Here is a 16,553-nt window from a genome sequence, read left to right as displayed (position 1 = left end):
ACAAGGCACTAAAGTTAGTTGTATTTGATGTTTTTAAAATGTACCAGACTGGGGATTTTAAAATGACAGGGTTTCATGAAAAGGATTTCTTGGTTTTTATTTTGAGTATTTGTTCAACTGTTTGACAAATTTGTGTTCAAAAGGTTCTCTCAGTTCAGATTTGTCACTACCAATCCTTACAAACCTACATAGTTTTACAATTCTACTTATTTTCCTTTTTCCATTTATTATCTACAATCCATTTAACCTATAATAAGGTTATTAAATTGCAGTTTTACTATCTCATGCCATTAAAACAGCTGATGATGTCAATGTATAACACAATCTCAATGCATAACGTTTGCATTGTGTGTGGTTGTCTAAGCATTACTTTGTTGTTCTAATAGAACAAATGTTTTCTAGTATTGTTAAGCATGTTATACAAAATAAAAAACTGAAAAACACAATTTTTCCATTGGTTATTCACAGACTCCGGAATATTTCATTTAATCTGAACATGCTACCGATAGAATACATTGTAAATTTTTACTGTTGCAAGTATGAAAAAGATAACTAATACCTCATTTGGATGTACATAATATCCCCCATAAGTATAAAGGAGGAAGTGGTAACGTTGAAATGCATGCATGAGGTTAACAGTGCATTCCATGTAATGCCTACAACACTGTAAAGTAACAATAATATTGTAACACTAACAGTATATGCTGAATGAATCAATAATACAACTGTTACTTTCTGGCATGGAAATTGATTGACCAAATTTGATTTGCGGTGTTCCATAAGATCAAAGTTGGCCTGATATCTGCACAGCATTGATTTTCTATGACCAAATCACAGCCGTGCTGACATTCAGAACAGCAGCATGGTTGTTCATATTGCGTAATTGAGTAATGCTTTAGAGACAAGTTAAGAATGTAGTAAAACAGATTTAGGCAACATTTAGTAAAACATCTACATAAGTCACAAGACAATGACTAAACGAATCCTCAGACCTCTTAGAGACCAAAGACTATATTAAATGAGTGTCACAAATTCCTTGTAAAAGGAATGTGCTATTTCATAACCTATTTACATAGCAGTATAACTGTATTTATCGTAACCATTGTGTCTAAAATAACCAAGTATTTCAAACCTGTATGAATTTCTTTCTTCTGTTGAACAAAATAATATAATTTGAAGAATGTGGTTAAAGGGATAGTTTACCCAAAAATTCTGTCATTAATTACTCAATCCATGCCAAACCGCTTAAGCAAGGAAATCGGTAAAATAATCCATGTAACATCAGGGGTTCAACCATAATTTTATGAAGCTACGAGATTACTTTTAGTACGCAAAGAAAACAAAAATAACGACTTCATTCAACAGTTCGTCTCCTCCGTGTCACCCTATAGCGCCATTTTGTAGAGTATCCACTGAACGTAAACCGCATATGCTGTTCTGTGTCAACTACGCCATGCGGATACATTGTTTTTGTTCAAATCAAAGCGTAAACAACATAGCTGACAGAACAGAATACACTGTTTACATTCAGTGGATACTCTCCAACAACATTGTTGAATTAAGTCGTTATTTATGTTTTGTTTGCATACAAAAAGTAAAATTATGGTTGAACCCCTGATGTCATATGGATTATTTTACAGATGTTCTTGCTAGGTTTCTGGACATTGATCGTGTTAATTACATTGCTGTCTACGGGAGGGTCAGAGAGCTCTCAGAATTAATAAAAAATATCTTAATTAGTATTTCAAAGATGAACGGAGGTCTTAAGGGTTTGGAATGACATGGAGGTAAGTAATTAATGACAAATCTTTCATTTTTAGGTGAACTATTCCTTTAACAAAACAGTTGTGGTCCCCATTGACTTCCATTGTATTTTTTATTAAGGGTGAGTAAATTTGGGCTAAATGATGACAGCGTTTATATTTTTGGGTGAACTATCCCTTCAATGTGACTTTGTACATATGTACATAAACAGGGATCATGACTCCTCCTCAGACACGCGAACCTTACTTTCATAGGACACTAGAGTCTGGTAAATACTTTCTCTGCTTTGGTTTCCACTGACACTGTTCCACTGCTCATTTTCGCGTGCAGAGGAGCCACCTTTCAGCAGATCCACATAGTCAGTGTTCTGATGAAGAAACAAAATGTGGTCAAGGTGTTTAGACCCCAGTGTGGCCCTTCTTTGGGTCACTGGGGACTCCCTAGGGGCAAAGGCCCGATTGGCGGACACGGAAGTTGCAGGTATAGACAAGTATTTCCGTGCCAGTCTGGCCACAGCAGGAAAGCGATGCTCCTTGTTGCGCCACCATTGCAGGGGTGAGAGACTTCGTCGGCAAAGTGGCTCTGCTATGTAATTCTCCAGCTGCTGGTGAATCTCTGGCATTCGCTCAGTAGGATCCTCGCCCAGAAGAATATCGTACATACTCTGCGGAAGAGGACTCATCCGTATACGAGGCGTGAGATGTAAATCCCCTCTCAGTGGCGAGGTCATACTGGTCCCGCTAGAACGTCTTTTACGGTCACTGGCATTCTTGAAAGGTGATCCAACCTCAAGCGTGTTTTCATTGACCTGTTCTGGAGATGATACAGCAACAAAGGGCTCGCTCGGTTGCAGCTCAATGATGTCACCTTCCTCTGCCGATCCAACTGATTCTGGAGAATCTAAAGAAGCCATTGCAGGAATTGGCAAAGGATCATCCAATCCAAAATCTGCAGGTTCTCCATGTTCATCCACAGGCTCTTCCATTACCATACTTTGTCTCCTCTCTCCATTCATTCCTTCGTTACTTGTGAAAGCCTGAACAGATAGCAGCTCTTTCACTTTGTCATGCAACTTGCTGCGAGCATGTGGGCTGAGAAACCGCAACTCTTTAAAACGTGGGTCCAGAAATGAGGACAATACAGCAGAGCAGTCCAAAAGAGCATCTTCATCACTCAGACTCCAACGTTTGTCCATACCAGCACGAATTCTCTCCATAACTCCCCTAACCACTGGACAGGTGCACTCTGCAATTTTCTTTCCCAGGAGCCGAGAAACTCCTTGCAGGCACGGCATTAGGGCTGAAATGGGTCCATTGATGTCCTCACTCAAAAACGATGCTGCAATGCGAACTGTTTTGAGCACGGGAACCAGTTCATGTACAAGACGCCACTGGTGATCTGCCAGATTTGTTGCTACTTTTTGCTCCTCTAGGACAGAGCTTATTACCCACTTGAGGTCCAGCAGACTTTCGCACATCTCAATGGCTGTGGTCCAGCGCCCTGGATCATTCAAGACCAGGCATGCGGACTGTTTATTAACAGCCTCTGCTTTCTGGCTCAGTGCTGTAGAAGCATTCACATCGTGCTGGAAATGTAGGACGATGGCACGAGCATCTGACAGAGCTTGTCTGACAGTCTCCACACAAAGTCCTTCCTGGACACAGAGTTTCAGGGCTTGTCCTGCACAAAGCAGTGGTGTCCATCCCTCTGGAAGATTGCCCGGAGGAGGATGGCTGGGTCCAGCAAATTCTTGCTGATATTCCTGATCAATGGCCATATTGTCCTGCCCTCTGGACTCAGATCCACTGGGGGTGTCATGCACGACACAGAAAACAAAGTTTTCTGGAAGCTGGAACTCAGAGAGGACTGCTCTCAAGGTGTCCGCAAAGCTCGCTTGCCCTTTCTCAGAAGGGTTTCCTTTAAATTCTGCTACCGGTCGGGTCTCGAGCACACAACGAGCCAGGCGCCAGTGAGAGTCGACAAAATGAGCACTGACTGTAAGGTAGTACTGACCATCCCCATCAACCCCACACACATCTACAGATCGCCAGTATTCAGTGCAGAGGGTCAGACAGTGAGAAGCGAGACTTGTCTGTAGATGCTGCTGAAGGCATTGCTTGAGGTTGTGGTAGCGATGCCAAAGTAGACTTCCAAGCAGAGATGGAGAAGGCACAGGGTAGTTAGGCTCTAGGCAACTCAGTAAGAGCTTGAACCCCCTTTCTTCCACCACAGACAATGGCTGAAGGTCTCTGAAGACCATTTCCAAGATAAGATCGGTCAATACCTCTGCTCGCTTGTTGCTGCAGGCCCTTGTGCCACTGCGGATGCTGCTGCCTCCAGCAGTGCTGCTCATCTCCCCTGCAGGAAAATTATACATTAGGCAGCCCAAATCTGTTTCTTGGTGTACAATGGCATTTGAACTGGAAGCACCACTTCCTGCTGCACAATCAGGGGCATATGTTGTCCGGGCAGGATTGGTCTCCACCATATCAGCTGCCAGTATTTCTTCCTGCTCCTCCTTGACAGTAACAGGTAGCACTGGTTGAAATGGAGCATTGCCTGTGGTGTTACATCTGTTACCATGTAAAGAGGTCTGAATGTGAGAATGCAATGCTGCAGGAGTGGGAATGCCTGCTGTGTTGTGAGGGGGAACGGCTCCTTCCCGAATACTGTGTTTGCGTCCCAAGTGTTCTCTCATGGAAGTAGTGCTGTTGTGAAAGGAAAGCTGCCTTTTACAGTGGTTGCACTCAACACGATACAGACTTAACTGTGTGTAGTGGTTCCACACTTTTGATGTGCGCCGATCAGAAAATGGTAAAAAACGTTGCATTCTCCGACGAAGAATTTGACCGTTGTGACTTCCAGGATGCCTTTGAGGTGGGAGATCCATGTCTGTAGTGAAAGAGAATTTGAAAAAAACAAAAAGTCACAACTGGGGTCAACAAAATATCCCAATTGTACAGAAACACCAGTGCTGTACACAATCTTTGTAAATCTAAAGAGATAGTGTTATCAGCACTGTCTTCTTGTTTATATTCTGACTTAATTGTAACATTTTTTTAATGCTGTGACGTACTCACATAGAGCTTTTCTAATATTTTGTCTTGAAGTGTCTCACCTCACCCGTCCAAGTCACTGCACAAATTAGTTGTCATAATCATTTTGTGTGCGTTTTAGAGAGAGAAAGAAATATAAGCTATTTAACTATTGAAATGAAAACGTCTAGCTAAAATATACAAAAATAGTAGTTTGGTCTGATTATGTGTTCACTGTAAAAATGTTTTTGTGGCTGCTCAAAACCTCTTGTACAATTATTTGGTTATATAAATTTAAGATGTTTTTGCAGCTAAAATATAGCTTTCAATGTGCAGTTTGTTTTGTTTTTAATCCAAATACCTAAAATACTAGTCCACTATTTGTTTTATCTCAGATGTGGCCAGTTGTAGAACACTTGTCACATAACACAAAAAAATACATACAAAATGCAACACAGTGAAAAGCTATAAAAGCGCAATTATATGATGAGGGAAAGGTGAATATTGATATATTTGATTCTACAACTTGACACAATTTCATAAGTTCATCAACTTTTGGCTTATTTGCCATTTATATCAAAAGGTCTGACTGTGAGAAATTATTTTAAAACTACAAATAAACCATCCACTTAGTAACTTAGGTTATTATTACTAACGTTACTTGATAAACCGTTTAAATAATAATTACACCAGAAAAAAGGTTGTAAATGTTTAACAAAAAGTATAGCATGTCACAGCGGAACAATCAAATCATTTCTTTGTTTTGTTTTTTCGCGGGAATATTTAGAACAATGATAAGATTTGTTTTAAGAAACTAACTCCGTGTCAGGTATAGCTCTCTCTTTCTCGTTACAAGAGCGTTTAGCCAGAGAACAATAACCATGCAATATGATACTAATGAAACAAATCCGCTATTATTCACATCAAATGTCACTGGATGTTCTTCCGGGCGAGCATAAGGGCCTTTACGATTTCATCCGCTTTCAACTCTCGTCTTTCCACTAATAAATAGTACACGCTTCCGCAATGCTGACTTTTACAACTAATTTGTTTTCTCGTCGGAAAAGAAATAATACACTACCAATAGCATTTGTAAAAAATCTCAGAATTCCTGCTAACACTTCGCTCGTTTGCGACCTGCACACTGGATGTCCTCGCGCTGTGGTCGCTAGGGAACCAGGGTAAGTTGTACAAAGACAAGAGAAACGAAAAATGTACATCCGTCGCGTTTATATATCATAACTGCTCTACTCTGCTCGTGTGTTTATGATATAGTAATTGTTACAAAATTATAAATATGCAATTATTAACTGATAACTACTAATAATTTGTAATGCAGAAACCACAGTTCGGTTATTTTGAAAACAACTTTTTTGCGACGATCCCCAAAGTCTTAGCGAATTTACTTCCGTTTTCCGCATGATGTGTCAATAAAACAAATAACTTCATTTCAGGCGAAGTAAATGGGATATTGCTTGGATATCATTCCCTACAGTCTGATTCAAATTTAATCAAAATGGATTATTCTGGAAAAGAAAAGGAAGCTATGGCCATCATGGCTGAGGCAGACAAGAAAATGAAAACGTCACATTCGTTGTTCGGATCGTTTTTTGGGTAAATCCATTAATTATGTTTCAAATTTAATGTGCAAATCTTTAACATCACAATCTAACAAAAATAATAAGCATCAAATACTATTCGTTTGCAACAAGCAATGTTAAAATATAATTTGAATTAACAGATATAATCGATAAGCAATAATTTCGTGATTGCATTATTTGTAATTCAATCCTGTTCGCATTTAGCTGTCATCAATCTACCAGAGTTTATTTTTCCAGATCGCACAAAAGTGAAAGCAGCCAGTTAGCCGAGTAGCATCGCATTGCACGTATAAAGCATCATAATAAACAGAGTTGCGTGCGTTTAATGCAGCGTTTCTCTCTCGCCTTCGTCCATACGCAACTCCAAACTAATGCGCACTGAGACATGCAGCTCGATTTAACACGTCTGAAACTCACCCATGCTGTCTTCGTTGGGCTCTTCCGTGCACAGTCTCTCTCCGCTGTTGGCTACAGTGGGGATGTTGAGTCGATGTTTCACTCTCAGGTGTTTTATCATGTTGGCTGTATTCGAAGAGAACTTATAGTCCGTCTTACACAACCTGCAGTGAACAGTGGCATTGCTCTCATTTTTGATGTAGTACTTCCAGGCTACAGAGCAATATCGGGCCTGTGTTTTCGGACTGATTTCTAACTCCTCTTGCTTCATGTTGGCCATATCAGGTCTGGAAACACGTTGTGTGAGTGCAAGCGACCGCTGCTGATAGCGCCTCCTATCGTTTTCAGTGAATTAAATGAATGAACCTCCCCTTGCTTTTGTTCATTCTAGGTGTTCCTCCAACGTCGAGGAGGCCTGTGACTTGTACGCGAGAGCTGGCAACATGTTCAAGATGGCAAAGAACTGCGGTGGTACGACAGACAGCAACTTTTGCACCATAATATGAGGGTGTTCAGTAAGCACGTGTCATTTGTACTGCTGCTTTGTTCCTCTATCTAAGCTGCAGGAGATGCCTTCTGCAAAGCTGCACAGCTGCATTTACAGGTGCAGAGCAAGCACAACGCAGCCGTGAACTTTCTTGATGCTGGCAATGCATTCAAAAAGGCTGATCCTCAAGGTACAACTCACGTTGTTTACATTATGAGCAATAGAAATCTCTCATTATGTAGCCTGAGTGTCTGTAATTCAAAAGAAGGAATTCTATAATGGCTTTTCTGCAACTTTTCTACACAGAGGCCATAAGCTGTTTCTGTCAGGCCATTGACATCTACACAGACATGGTGAGAGAAATTAAGTCTACTTTAAGCATTCAAAAACAATTCAGCATGGTAATACACTATTCTGATTAGGGATTTTTTTTAGTTACGAATCTGTTTCCACAGGGACGTTTCAACATTGCAGTGAAACACCACATATCAATTGCTGACATCTATGAATCTGAGTTACTGGACATAGATAAAGTAAGTGGGAAGTGAACTATTTATGTTAATGTACGCATTTATCAATAAGTGGCTATAGGTAGAGTATAAAAATACTCTACCTCTCAAACGTTTGGGGTCAAATATAAAAATAATACTTTTATTCAGAAAAGGGTGCATTAAATTGATCAAAATAAAAGTAAATATGTTTGTTACAAAGTTTTTCTATTTCAAATAAATGGTCTTATGTTACTGTTCATCACAGAGTGCTGAGCAAATTAACAGTTTTTAGTATTGATATAACACAAGTTTATTGAGCAGCATATTAGACTGATTTCTGAAGCATCATGTGAGTAGTGGCTGCTGAAAATTCAGCTTTGCAAATCACATTTTAAAATACTTTAAAATAGAAAACAGTTATTTTTGCAGTGTAGTAATGTTTAGGAAAAAAATAAAATGTTTACATTTGAAAAGTAGTGTTTTTAATGCATCCAGATGATACCATAATGACCAAAATAAGAGCCCTTCATGAAACATTAATTGTTAAATTGCTATTATTTGTGACCAGAATACTTATGTTTATTTGTTTACAGGCCATCGCTCATTATGAACAGGCAGCAGATTATTACAAAGGGGAGGAGTCCACCAGGTAGTCTTTGGCTGTATCCGAGATCGCTCCCTATACCCTCAAATAGGGTACTTTTTGAGGGGATAGTCATTTTAAGTGGTGTCCGAAACCATAGTGGGCATTCTAAAGTGCATCATTCAATCCCACAATGCGTTGCAAAAAATGAGTGTAGAACCGATGTACAATCAACGGCTGAAGATGACACATAATGCACTGTGAGAGTCGTGTGCAGAATAAATAAATAAATAAAAATAATGCAAAGACTGGTATGAACTGTGAGAACAGAGACAGCTAGAATCACTATTCATATATAGCATGAGAATACTCACCCTCAAAATTGTCGATGTAACTCGAAAAATATCATTTGAAGCCCTTCTCTTTCTTACTGTTGGGTGTAACAGCTGATTGCCTCACGATACAATTAACGAAATGTACAAATGCACATGTACAAATTGATTGTAAATTAACTGTTAAATAGTTTAACTAGGGTTTATATACATAATTTACTTGACACAGTTCAAGATAATTCCTTTAGTCTCTCTACTGGACCTCCCCATTTCTAATGATTATTATTACAGCAAGCGAACTATGCTAAAGCGGCAGTCCTTCCAGTGCACTTGTTTTCATTCACTCCTTCAAGTGAACTGAATGAATGGACTAATTTAGAGAATAATGAATGAGGGTATAGGGGGCGATTTTGGATACAGCCTTTATCAGTGTTGATAAGTATTGTAGAACAATTTAGGTTTGAGCACAAAGCTGTGTTGTAATTAAATGATTTTTTATGATGAATGATAATTTTGTATTATTAAACTAAATGAACTCTCTCTCTCTTTAGTGCAGCCAACAAATGTCTTCTCAAAGTCACAATCTATGCAGGTCAGATGGAGCAGTACCAGAAAGCCAGTGAAATATTTTAGCAGGTCTGTGTGATTTAATCTTCTGTCGAAAAGCTGTGTTCATTTGTCTCATTCATCCTTCATGTTGTCTGCTCAGATTGGGACTTACTCCATGGACACTACTTTGCTGAGGTATGGTGCTAAAGACCACTTCTTTAAAGCAGCTCTGTGTCACTTCTGCATGGATATGCTCAACTGCAAGGTTACTGATTTACTCCCTTCCCAATCTGAAAACATTTACAATGACTTGTAACTTTGCGCTTTCTCTTTATTTAACCCTTGTTCTCTTCTGTCAGGGGAAAGCAGGCTGAATTCAGATGCGGGTAAACTCAAGGCTTTATTTAAGCAGAGGAGACAGAGAAGATGAGTCACGGTTCACAGGTTTCACTCGCAGTGAGAGGATGAGCAGCAGATGAGTCAAAGCAGATGAGTAATGTTCCACAGAAGTACGTATAACCGCCGAAACCGGAGGGATGACAGCTGGAAGCTACTAGGAGCTCTGGGCTTGTAAGAACAAGGGCAGAGAAATCAGCTGAACACACTGGAGCCTGAGGACAAGACACGACAAGGTGAGTACAAAGAGCTGCTAGATGATCGGAGCTATTGGTACGAGTAACAACAGTCTGACAATAGACAGAGAAACACAGGGAATAATAAAGGGGAAAAAATTAGAAGGACATAGAGAACAGGTGGCGAACAATTAAGGTTAACAACGGGGAAACAAGGGAGGCGGGGAAAACACAAACAGGCAGATGCGGTGAGCTGTCAAACCATCCCAACACACACACACACACTCACCAAAAAGGCAGGTGATTAGCCCCGAGACCCGACACTCTTCAATAGCTGGCTGTACAGAAGTATGAGGAAATGTATCCAGCCTTCTCAGATGCTAGAGAATGCAAACTTCTTAAGGTTGGAGTCTTTCTTGCCAATACATTTAGTTTCTTGAAGATTCTTCTATAGAACAGAATTGTGATCTCAGTTTCATGGTCAACATCCATTTGAGACGGAAGGTGGATGTATTGCACAAATCCTTATATTTTAGGTTTCCATTGCATCTATTTAATGTCGTATTGTTTTGTATTTGAAAGGATGGAGTTGGTAAGATTTTTTTTGATGCTGTAAAAAAAAAACTGAAAATTTGTAAAAAAAAAAAAAAAAAAAAAAATTAATTTCAGAAATCATTAAATGCTTATTTGCTGCTCATTTCGTATTATCAATGTTGAAAACAGTTGTGCTACTTAATATTTATGTGGAAACCATTAACATTTTTTCTGTATTCTTTAAAGTGGTGGTTGATTGGGATTTCACAATGTTGCTGTTTGAGCATAAATAATATCTGCAAAGTTGCAGCACTGAAAGTTCAATGCAAACGGAGATATCATCTTTTAAAATTCTGGCCATTTAATGCCTACAACTGTTACATCACAAACCCAGATAAACCCTGCCCCCGGGAACACGCAACAAAGGAGGTGAGGCCATGTTGTGCTGCTGTAGAGAAGACGAAGAGAAAACTAGGGGTGCACGTAAAAATCTGTGCATATGAATCGTGATTCTTTCTTCTAATGATTCTAATGGATTTACAAGTTTCAAAACCAGTGTTCTAAAGCAGCGGTTCTCAGTCCTGTTCTTCGCATCGCCCTGTCTGCATCTCTCTCTCTCTCATTCAGACCGTCAGATCAGCTCCAACATACGGAGCCCTGAACATGACATGCAACGAAAAATTAATCGTGCTCACAATTTACAAATTCATTCCCTCGATGTACTAAAACATGCTCACAATTCCTATTTAGTTCCCTCTATTTGCTAAATCGTGTGCACAATTTACTAATTTGTTCTCTAGATTGATAAATCATGTGCACGATTTAGCAAATCGAGGAAATGAATTAGTAAATCGTGCGCACGATTTAGCCTACTATTTTTTTTTTCCTGCATACCATGTGCGGGCTCCGTACAAACAAACTGTTCCATTTATACACTTATTTTCACAAAGCAATGAGAAGTGTTATACATGGACGCGCGTACAGTTGCTGTGCTGTATTTAAGCTCTAATCAGAATAAAACCATATATTACAAGCTAACAGAAGCTGTAAAATTTACAAACAACAGTGTATCTAAAAGTATGAGACAACCAACAAACATACAAACCATTAAGGTTTTGCGTGATCCTCTTTATTAATAATCTCTGCGTCTCAATTGGGCTCAAATTGATAAGCAATATAGAAGACATTATTATTTAAAATACAACCGGAGCACATTCTGAGCTGGAGAGGGAAGGGATGTTCAGACGTGCTCTAGAGTAGTGTTGTCACGATACCAAAATTATTGTTTCGATACCGATACCTAGTCAAGAATTGCGATTTCGATACTTTTTCGATACTTTTCCTGAAAAGGGAAAATACACTCTAATATCATTGCTGTGCTTTATTTTAAAACCGTGACAACATTCTAATCATATAACATAATAATAAATGAACATATGAACAGCAGATATATTAAACATTAACAAAATATGAAATATCAAAATATAAAAAATAAAATTGACATTCAAGGTAAAGAAAGAATAAATTTAGCAGTATTACCAGTTATCATAAGAAACATAAGAGTAATAAATTTATCTTGATTCTGAACTTTGAATAGAAATATGAACAGCGATTATATTAAACAATGTTTCTGAAGTCAGAAGATTAAATGTCAAAAGATAAATAATATAAATTTAAGCAATTGCATTCAAAAAAAAATAATAATTTAGCTGCAATATCTCAGATATTGTAACTTATTCTGTCAGTTATGCAACCTTTTCTTTCAGAGGAGAAAACTCAGCCAGTGAGCTTTGATGAGTGTCATCTTTTTCTGCCAGTCGTGGACCGGCGGCCACAGTATCACTTGTGCTAGCTCATGCAGCCTTTTAAAAGGGTCCCGCTTTTATGAAATTACTCATGCAGCCTAGTGATGCGCGGGTCGGGTTTTTTTTCCAACCCACGGGTCCCGCTTTTATGAAATTATTTGGCCCGCCCCAGCCCGCAAATAAAGTAACATTTCTTTACCCACCCCGACCCGCGCATCGGGGACATCACGGAAGATACGTTGCTACTAGACTCATATTTCTTGTTCACTGAAGTTCCTCCCTCCACAGTAGCGCGCGAGCTCGGCGCTATTAGCAGCGCATGCGCAGCTCGTGAACAGCTCTGTGAACTGTTTCATCCTGTCAAAGAGTTACTCAAGATGTGACGGAGCATGTGATTTGTTGAATGTAGTGAACGAATCCGCCCTTCACTGAACGAGACCGAGAGATCTTATCATTCGTGAATAAGTTGAATGAACGGATACATCGCGTTTATGAACGTAATGAATGAGTATACAGGGTCAGTGAGCCAAGTATGTAAATCTCGATCAGCAATCAGCAGATACAAAGCGCAGTTACAGGTGCTGTGCAGATATGCTCATGTTTAGCATACAGAAGATAACTCCACGTTTTATCCCCGATTAATGTGAATATTATATATGAACTGTCTGACCAAACAAATCGCTGTAGTGCTTTATTGCTGCTTGCATGAGGAGAAATAAACAGACGTCCATAGGGAGAAACTGGAAGCGTGTGTTGCACACACCAACATGAAATACGTCTCTTACAAATCTGGAACGAAGTAATTCTTTGAAGTATCGATACTAATAAATTTAGGAATCGTGACGTTTTTAATTTCCGAGAATCGCGATACTTTTGAACTATCGGTGCACCATGCAACACTACTGTAGAGGCGGTTTAGCAAATCAAAACACACTAAACCAGCTGACCAATCTCGGCCCATCGTGTATTTCTGAGGCAGGAGCTTCATAATAACAGGAAATAAATTGAGGCATTTGTTAGAGAAGGGACAGATCAGTGTGGAATAAAGATAAATTATGTAAAAAAGGAATGCATTTTAAAAAACCAAAGCATAAACACATGTTAGATTGCACCCCATAAACACAATCAAGCCTAGAAAAAAACAGTCAACCACCTCTTTAAGTTGCAATAGATATTTTGTAATAATGAGTCTTTGCTGATACTTTTGATCAATTCAATGGTTCCTTGCTGAATAAAACAATTAATGATTTACATAAAACTCGTACCAACCCCAAACTTTTGAAAAGTAGTTCAGAGTCTTTAAAAATGTTGTGAGACTTTATACAAAGAAATCAATCACAATTTAAGTTTCTGCATTTCACACGAAAAAGAAACTTATTGATGCACATGAAGAGCAGAATATTGATGCATATCTTGATGCAGTAAGTTTTCTTAGTATATTGTTTCATAATTCACTGCACACATTAACTGTGGTAGTTCATTCATGAATTACTCCATCTAAATTCTGGATTTCTTTTATTTCATAAGGTAAGGGAATTTGACTCCATCACACGGCTTGATCAGTGGCAGACCACTATGTTACTAAGAATCAAGAAGACCATTCAGGACGAGGAGAATGACCTTCGCTAATGTGAAGTCATGATTCCAAGCTCATTTCCCATTCTTTCTCTCACTTAACAGTGATTCCTACCTTCCTTTCTTACCATCTTTATTATTTATTCATATATGTGAAAACAAAGGTCACCCCAAAGGTCATCCCAAATCCTACTAAAGAAATGTATCTTTCATCCCAAAGAATACGATGAAGTCTTCTAGAATGACATTAAGGTTGAATTTAGGTTACAAGGGGTAAATGCCTAAATCTCATTATTTTATGTTACCATTTGCGTTCATGCTTCAGTAGTTGCTTTATTTATTATTCTTTTATTAATGGTTATAAATTATCATTTGATTTTCATTTGATACATACCAAGTTACAAGGCTTGTATGTGTCCATATTTATTAGTAGTGTTATTAGTGAAGATAATTCTAGATTTGTGCAGAACTGTGTAACTGTGATGATCAGCTTGAATCAGCTGAAACAGTACTAACTACTGTCTTTGTTTTCCTCTATGGAGGAGAGCTAGATCTTAAATTTTTTTTTTATATATATAATAAATTTAGCTTACATTATTTAGTTTTGTTGTACCAACACAAGAATGGTAATTTATTTGGCAGGACTCTATGACGTGAGGATTTATCAGTCCTCTTTCCACTCTGTCTGAAGGTGGACTGGTTAATTAATGTATAGTAAATGAAATACCTGAGGAACCAGCTTGGCATGAAAATGTTTTAGTTCTTTTTTAGCTAATATCAGCTGAGTTGAATTTATTGATGTATCACAATAGGCTCATCATTAAAAGTCATATTGTTTGTTATCTAAAATTAACAATTAACTTAAATTATTAAGCTTCTTATTTATTAAGTTATTACATTTTGACATTCAGTGCTTTTTGTGTTGACCGTTTCACCTACATACATGTTCAGATGCTTATGACTAGTCATGAACCAATACAGGAACTTAAGCATGGAAAAAGCATGGCAGAATAAGCTTAATGTTTCAAAAAATTAAGTGTAACCCGAAGTATAATGTTTGGAGGCAAGCAGTGGAAACCTGCATGAATTCATCTAAATCTATGTTAAACTTAAAAAGCTAATAAATTATTTGATTCCCTCCATTTTTGTTGAGTATTAATATTTCAACAATGTGGGCATACATACAAAGAGCAATGGACTGTAAGGAACTGCACATTTAAAACTAAGCATCTGGCCATCAATTCACCTTCTGAAGCAGGTTTATTTTTGTCAGTTTTAATCTTCCTCCTCATCTTCCAGATCCTTTGTCTCATCCAGGGCTGCTTTCAAAGCCTGCTCTTCCTCCACACTGGGGTCCAGGGCCTCTGTGATTTCAGGCCCACTGACATACTCGTTTTGGGTGGTTGAAGAATGGTTGGGGTGTATGCTTCTCCAATACATTTCATGCCCCAACCAAATGTATGTTTCTAAACCTCCTGTAAGGGGGCAGAAGAATCTCGGCATCTTCATCCACGTCATCCGCAGACTTCTTAGTCAGCGGCCCTAACATTCACACATGTACAGTCCTGTACATATAAGTACTCAGTTTAAACTAATGGTTAGAGAGTTGGACTCGCAATCGAAGGGTTGTGAGTTCGAGTCTCGGACCGGCAGGAATTGTGGGTGGGAGGAGTGCATGTACAGTGCTTTAATACCATGACTTAGGTGCCCTTGAGCAAGGCACCGAACCCCCAACTGCTCCCCGGGCGCCGCAGAATAAATGGCTGCCCACTGCTCCGGGTGTGTGTTCACAGTGTGTGTGTGTGTGTGTGTGTGCACTTTGGATTGGTTAAATGCAGAGCACGAATTCTGAGTATGGGTCACCATACTTGGCTGAATGTCACTTCACTCACTTACTTTCTCAGAGTCAGTGCATCCATTCAGTCTTATTTCACATGGCATCAGTCACAGCGCTTTCTTCTGCTTCTGGAAGCACATCCTCTTTGGGTTGGTCAGGCGCATCCACAGGCATCGCAGCGGACTCCTCCATGCGTTCGTCTGTCTTCTCCTCAGACACCTTCATCTGGTGAAGCTTACATTTACTTACATCTCTAAATGTTTTTAATTACATCTCCAAAAGAAATATTTTATGTGTGAAATAAGTTGTATTAAGAACTGTATTTAATGAAAATGTATGTGTAACTTCACTTGCCTAGATGAAATCCCATTTGAAGTCCATTCGATTTTTTAGTAGAGAGGCAACCTTTGGATTGACTGTAGTAGATTTCTTATTCACCACCTTCCCCGTCTTCTTGGAGACTACCTTGCCTCTGCAGGTCTTTGAGCCTCTTTCTGGGTTTATTCCATAGAAACATCTAAGGAAAGTTGCATTACACATTACCGAAGTGTATAATAACCATTTTTCAAAATTCTGATTAATTAATTTGGTTTAGAATTTAGATTAATTTGGTAAAACTTTATAATAAGTATAAAGTAATAAAGTACTTATAAATCATTTGCAAACTATCTATATATATATTCTGATTTGTTTGGATTTAATGTGGATCTACATGCCTTTCTCCTATTTTCTCCGTGCCTGGCATGCGAATAAAACCACATTTGACAGTGTTTCAGATGATGAACTGAAAAAACTGAAATGGAAGAACACAAGGAGAACACAGGAGAAAGGTTGAGGTAACTAGTTTGCAAATAATGTATTACTTTACTACTGTATACTTATTATAAAGTGTTACAATAGATTCTAAGAGAGTGTTAAAAACATACGCAAAAAGGAAAACACTTACCTTTCTTACGTGCAACAAGCCGCCTCTTGATACTGCAGGTTGAAGA

The 16,553-nt window shown here is 38.6% G+C and overlaps 1 protein-coding gene and 1 pseudogene across 4 annotated transcripts; one reads left to right on the top strand and one right to left on the bottom strand.

Moving 5' to 3' along the window:
- Positions 1–71: 71 nt before the first annotated feature.
- Positions 72–7,103, bottom strand: LOC132140899 (zinc finger BED domain-containing protein 4-like). 4 transcript variants are annotated; one of them, XM_059549953.1, is made up of 3 exons: positions 6,818–7,103; positions 1,419–4,656; positions 72–1,352 (listed from the first exon to the last, which is right to left on the bottom strand). In XM_059549953.1, exons 1-2 carry the CDS (start codon positions 7,074–7,076, stop codon positions 1,979–1,981), a joined length of 2,937 nt encoding a protein of 978 aa, XP_059405936.1. In that variant the 5' UTR covers positions 7,077–7,103; the 3' UTR covers positions 72–1,352; positions 1,419–1,978. The 4 variants fall into 4 exon arrangements, with proteins under 4 accessions (XP_059405936.1, XP_059405937.1, XP_059405939.1 ...); XM_059549954.1 differs by lacking the exon at positions 6,818–7,103 and adding an exon at positions 5,919–6,059; XM_059549956.1 differs by lacking the exon at positions 6,818–7,103 and adding an exon at positions 5,722–5,818.
- LOC132140900 (alpha-soluble NSF attachment protein-like) lies at positions 6,188–14,866 on the top strand (annotated as a pseudogene).
- The last annotated feature ends 1,687 nt before the right edge of the window (positions 14,867–16,553 follow it).

This window comes from Carassius carassius, chromosome 5 (genome assembly GCF_963082965.1).
Source record: "Carassius carassius chromosome 5, fCarCar2.1, whole genome shotgun sequence".
NCBI classification, from domain to species: Eukaryota; Metazoa; Chordata; class Actinopteri; order Cypriniformes; family Cyprinidae; genus Carassius; species Carassius carassius.
The sequence above is the reverse complement of the archived record's forward strand: the minus strand, read 5'-3'. Positions and strand labels throughout refer to the sequence as shown.